Here is a 6,382-nt window from a genome sequence, read left to right on the forward strand (position 1 = left end):
GTGAGAGACAAATGTTATAATGAAAAATGTAATTTAATTAACGTTTTATGGTGCAATATTATTCGTATTTAATCCAATTTGGAATTAATTTCATAAATAAATTATTCAAATGTAATTGATTTTAAATATGATTGATTTTATAACGATGCGAATAAGGATTTTATATATTTTATTTCGATCTACCAATTTTTCTTTAAGTCTGATGTTATGATAATGATTATTTTCGGTTTCTACGAAGAAAAATATATAAGGAAACATAGAAATAAAACGATCTCCGAGCAATAGCAAAATCCTCGAAAATTTCTACCCTTCTTTCTCTATCTCTAATTTATAGGGGAGACCGGAGCTAGTTGTCGTACGGGATTGATTGTCAAAATGCTTATAACTCAAATAGGACATGACAGAAAATTCTCTTTTCTCTGCAGCTTGCTGATATAATATTAATTTGTTGTGTAAAATGATTTGCACCACAAGCATTGTATGTACTATTTACTCAGTGAGAGTCGAATCGATGTCGATTCTATTATCATTTCTCACTGGGTTATAGCGATTTTTAAGAAAATGAAGTTGGTGAATAAATTTTTCTTATCATCTATTTTATTGTCAGATATGGTAAGTCTTTAGCATTATTAATCGCGATATCCTTGTATTCATAGAAAATGACATGTCTTAGAAGATCTTTACTACAATTAATTAATTATGATTCTGACAAAGGTTGTGAGTACAATCTCTTTTATTAAAAATGGTTATGTGAGATAAATTGACCAAAATGTGTGTGTGTGTGTGTGTGTGTGTGTGTGTGTGTGTGTGTGTGTGTGTGTGTGTGTGTGTGTGTGTGTGTGTGTGTGTGAGACGAAGTTAGGTAACAATTATAATTTTAATATCTTTAGAGAACACATTTTTAGAGAATATACTTACAAATATATTATATTTCATATGTTTTTTAATTTTTTATATAGAAGAGTATTACAAAAACAAATTATGTATTTTATGATTAAAGTAACTATTTTATTTATATTATTACCGTAATTACTATTATTTTTCAAAATAAGAATAGAATTGACATTAAAATAAAAATTGTATTTTTTATATGTGTTATCCATAACAAATATGCTACTGCCAATCCTAGAACATGTGACAATCAATCCAAAATACGGGATTGATTGTCACATTTTCGCAGCTTCATTTAAAATTAAATAATTTATTTTTACGATATGATGAATTCACGAGTTAATATTCTGTTTAATATACCTAAAGGATGTAAGCAAATATTATAATATAACGTTTATAATACAATATTTCAACAAAATCACTAATCAAAAACTGTGACAACCGGCCCCAGTCTCCCCTATTTTTCAAAAATCCCTTTTAGTTTTACCGTTGAAAAATTTGTATTAAATTTAACACATTTCTTGTGTCCCAAACGGTCCACTCAAATTTATTTTATGTACCACTTATGTATTAATTTAATAAAAGATGAATATGTTAGAAGATAACACAAGTAATTATTTTTAAAGAATAAATAGAAAAAAATTAATATTGACACAGCATGTTTTTTTTTCAGTAAAATTAACATTTATGATATCCGTTTATGATATCCATTCATTTAAATCCGTTAAATTAACACATATTTTATTCATTTATCTTAAGAATTTATCTAATAGAATGTTTGTTTTAAAATACATTATGTTATTTATTCATTTATTCATAAATTGTTATTATTTTGACACTAAAAGGTGCTAAATATCAATTTAAGCCCAACTATTTAAATAATATAATCACGTTATATTAAATTAGTATTTGAATATGTTAAAAATTCAATACAAAATTTTAACGAGGATTTGAATGGACAAACATTTTTAACACAAATAACGAAACGTTTTTTATCATGTATGCGTAATTTTGTCTTTTGATTATTAATTATAATTTGTCTTCTTTTTAACATGTACATTTAAACTTATAATATATATTTCGTGAATAAACAGCAAAATGGTATGACGTAAGATGTTATATCACTTATTAATATTGGCCTTTTGGCTTCCGGCGAGGCAATTGCACGTAATGTTCCCGACGGATCTTTATTACATTTGTCAATAATCGATTAATCAACACATCCTTGCTTCCTGCACTTGATGTACGATCTGGATCAGAAATGGGAAGACGCACCACTCGTGACCGCGCAAAGCTATCGATGTCACGCGATACGCTCGTGATGTCAGCCAACATCAATAAATCGCAGAATATACTTCAATGACGTGCTATTACACCATCGGCTACCGCTCATTTATTTTTACTATCGTAACCGATGATCTTTGACATTTAAGATGAATCAGGACGTTTGAAGATTCGGGTCACATCACTTTAACGATAAACTCGCCTTGCTGTCTCTCTTTGTTGATTGTATTGTCTCTTTATTCGAACCACTTATTATTCTAACTATTATTTGAAAGATTATTATTTTAACAATTGACCTATTTTCTCTTCTTTCCGTGCCAAACCACTTGATATAATTGCGCACTTCTATCGTTACAGTTCGTCTGCATGGGCGGAACACCGAAAAGGATGGAACATTTCGCTAACTACATCATGCAGGAGATAGGTCACAAGCTGCCAGCTGGAACGACCCTCCTCGATATCACCAAAAATTCCTATCGCTATTCAATGTACAAAGTCGGCCCGGTTCTCTCTATCAGCGTAAGTCTTTCATGAGTACCTATGCTTCGAACGTTTCTTCAACGTGGAACATTTTTTCCCTTCGACGATAATTCTATTTGTCGTTAATTATCGAGAAAACGACGAAGTCAAGTATGACGACGGCCAAGTGGTTCTTTAAAGCACCTCATACTATGTTACTGCAATTGGAATGTGGAATAAATTATATACTGAAAACTCTACAGCCGTGTTTCGAGCAAATTTACTTTTGCGTAATTAAGTCGTAGGTACCCGTTTAACAGTGTTAATGAGACGAACGCGTTTACGATACACTTGAAAGTTGTTATCCTTTCAAGTCGTAACTAATTTCGCATAATTCGAATACATTAATCATTTTTTTTTTGTATTAAGATGGAAATTACAATATTAAATAATTTTTATACATATAATAATTGCAATAAACATCGATATTTAAAAAATAATATCAATTTCAAAATTAATTAACTTAATAGGAGTTTTTAGAGATTTTGAGAATAATAAAATAACGCAGTATATTACATTAAATTTCATTTCTTAATAGAATATTAGAATATTAAAAGTATATATTAAAGATTGATTTTAAATAAGTAACATCTTTAAGTAACATCTTTAAAAAAAGCAATGTCAATAATTCGAAGAAGAAAGCAAATTCCTGCAGAGTATCGCGATAATAAGTATCGTGATAATAAATGACGCTATTATTAAGACAGCACAATGTTTCTTCAAAAAGAAAATGTTGCAATATTCTAATCTCTAGGTTGAATGTGGTGCCGGCGTAGTGAAATAGACAATTCATTCCTAGCAGGCAAATTAATCCGCTAACATTCCACACTAATCACACTCGGTACCTGCTTTGCCCCGCTGTACTCTACTTACGTTGTTTAGACGCCTGGACGATTAAACCGTTTTTTTTATCGCTTTCGCGCGAATTACACACGCGGTGTGTCGAGTAAGCTGAGCGGAATTCAGGACACAATTATGTTATTTGGTTGCTGAAAGAAATTATTATTTATTGAAATCTTAGCAGGAAGTTATCTCGGAGTCTTTACAAGCAAACGAATCTGATATCACAGTATAAGTTTTGTACTACAAGACATATTATATATATGTCAAAATAATAATCGGTTTTGTTTTCCTTAGTTGTATTTATGATAAATATACTATCAAATTTTATGAAAAAGAAAACTTAACAAAAGGAATCACGACTATTTATAAATAAAATATTTATATCTGTTTAGCATGGAATGGGTATACCTTCAGTAAGCATTCTGCTCCATGAAGTTATCAAGCTGATGTACCACGCAAAAGTGAAGGATCCAATTTTCATCAGAATTGGCACTTGCGGTGGTATCGGCCATGAAGGTGGTACGGTAATCATCTCGGAAGAAGCTCTCGATGAAATGATGAAACCTTACATGGAATTGGTTAGTGGTTTTATAAAATCCATATATATAATAAAAAAGAGCGAAAAAAATTCGATAAGTTTAAAGCTTATATGTATAATATATGTTATATTATTGTGTTTTTATTTTTTCTAACTAACTAATTAAATTTTGTCTGCAGACTATGATTTACAATTATGATTTACGATATAAAAGAATTGGGAGAATTAACACTAGAAGTATTAAAGTCTGATTTGTAGTCTTTTTTATAAAAATTATTTAAGGAGGGTACAACATTTTTCGTGATCATTCGGAGATCTTTTTATTTCTACATTTTCTTATGTATTTTCCGTCATGGCTACGAAAAATTATCATAATAGTGACAATTATTATAATAACAATTACCATTGTTATGATAATTTTTAGTTCCTTGAATATAATGGTAGCTGCACACAAAGGAAAATTAGTACATTGAAGTAAAGTTAATGAAATTTTTATTCATCATTACAAAAAATATACATATATATTTTTCAATCACTTAAAAACTTAGTTCAGAGTTGAATCAACAACATGTGTACACTGGACTTGCAAATACCAATTAAGGAAATATCGGAGCAAACATCAATTAGAGTTTAGTTAAACAGTAAAAATTAATTGTCAATAGTTTTAGTATTAAATGATAGTGCGTTGCAGATGGTACTCGGAAAATTGGTGCGCCGACCAGCCAAACTCGACCGGCAGCTAGCTCGCGATCTAAAGGGCTTGGCCCATCGCGATGATCCTTATGACACCGTGATTGGCAAAACTATGTGCTCAAACGACTTCTACGAGGGCCAAGGCCGCCTGGACGGCGCATTCTGTGAATTCACCGAGGCCGACAAGATGGAATACCTCATGAAGTTACAGAAGGCTGGCGTGGTGAACATCGAGATGGAAAGCCTCTGCTTTGCCGCTCTAACACATCACGCTGGCATCCAATCCGCCGTCGTGTGCGTAACGCTGTTGGACCGGCTCAAAGGCGACCAGGTATTTTCGACACTCTAAGCTCTACGAGAGCTCGCGAGAGAATTCTATATGTTATATGCCTTGAACGCGAATTTCGCGTTACGAACAGCGGACTTTCGCGAGTTCATTTGCATTCTCATTTACATGTACTTTGCAAAACTATGACAATTTCACGACGAAGTAAATGCATGTTTTTGTTTGTCGAACACAAAATTATTAATGAGCAAAATATAGCAGTTACATTACAGCTTGCTAATTTATTCAGGCTGTTATCCATAATTCAATATGCGAACAGTCAACGTTATTGTGTGTGTGTGAGTGCTTAATTTTTCTCGAATCAATCGAGAACCACCTCTAAATTATCTTCATAATTTGTAAAGGTTCTGGCGCCCAAAGAAGTGTTGGAAGAATGGCAGATGCGACCGCAGAAGCTGATCGCACGCTATATCACCACGTACCTTCAGCGCAAGGGTCGCCTCTCCCTCGAAGGCTCACACGGTTCCATGTACGTGAAGAGCCCGCGCCGATTCAAACTGGTGCAGCAGGAATCCGAGAATTACGATTAAATGATTCTCAAACAAATCTGAATGTGCAGCCGCGAAGATCTCTCAAGATGCAATGGGACATGTCGCCGTCTGCTCGACTATCGGATGTACTTATGCCGCTCAAGCTGCTGTATCCTGTTTATTTCTCGCGAAAAGTTGATTTATTCGCGAAGAAAGTCGCGTGATAATAGAGTATTGAAGTACAGAAGAGACGAAGGATTTGAGCATAGGAATGGATTTGAACAATTTACATGTCACGCACTACAATACGATGTTTTAGGCGTCTCTCGACAAACGCAATTATTGTAAACGTTTTATTGTGGATAATATTCAAATTGTTCAAATCTGCTTCTTCGTTAATTAAATCTTCCCTTAGATAGATTCCCACTCGAAATATTTAAGAAAAAAAATTTTGTGGATGAGAATACTTCCGGGAACGGTTGACTTGTAACAATTAAATTACGCAGTCTTGTCTTGCATTTTAGAACTGCGCTCCGTTTTATTCGAGTGTTGAAAATCTATAATTCATGTTACGCATGTGCCATAGATTTTCAATAGCCACAGTGAATAATGAAACGCGTGAGTAATGAAACACTTACTGTGCGTATATCGATTTTGTTAAATATTCGATTGAACTTCAAATTAGATTTCTTTTATCAATGAGCTCCTTGTATCCTGCGCGTTCTGTAGATTATTAATAATAATCATAATCAAGAGTATATCATACAGTTCCTCGCATTGCGAGAAAGCACGCCGCCG

At 32.8% G+C, this 6,382-nt stretch overlaps 1 protein-coding gene across 2 annotated transcripts in view; it reads left to right on the forward strand.

Annotated features, from left to right (window-relative positions):
• LOC108754065 (uridine phosphorylase 1) overlaps nt 1-5,714 on the forward strand; it is a 37,262-nt gene extending 31,548 nt beyond the window's left edge. For both annotated transcript variants that reach the window (XM_018496103.1, XM_018496102.1), the window contains exons 3-6: nt 2,533-2,694; nt 3,930-4,115; nt 4,767-5,099; nt 5,459-5,714. In XM_018496103.1, the coding sequence (XP_018351605.1) occupies nt 2,533-2,694; nt 3,930-4,115; nt 4,767-5,099; nt 5,459-5,644 (867 nt within the window). In that variant the 3' untranslated portion in view covers nt 5,645-5,714. The remainder of the gene's footprint in view (nt 1-2,532; nt 2,695-3,929; nt 4,116-4,766; nt 5,100-5,458) is intronic.
• The last annotated feature ends 668 nt before the right edge of the window (nt 5,715-6,382 follow it).

Source organism: Trachymyrmex septentrionalis, unplaced genomic scaffold, assembly GCF_001594115.1.
Source record: "Trachymyrmex septentrionalis isolate Tsep2-gDNA-1 unplaced genomic scaffold, Tsep1.0 scaffold75, whole genome shotgun sequence".
NCBI classification, from domain to species: domain Eukaryota; kingdom Metazoa; phylum Arthropoda; class Insecta; order Hymenoptera; family Formicidae; genus Trachymyrmex; species Trachymyrmex septentrionalis.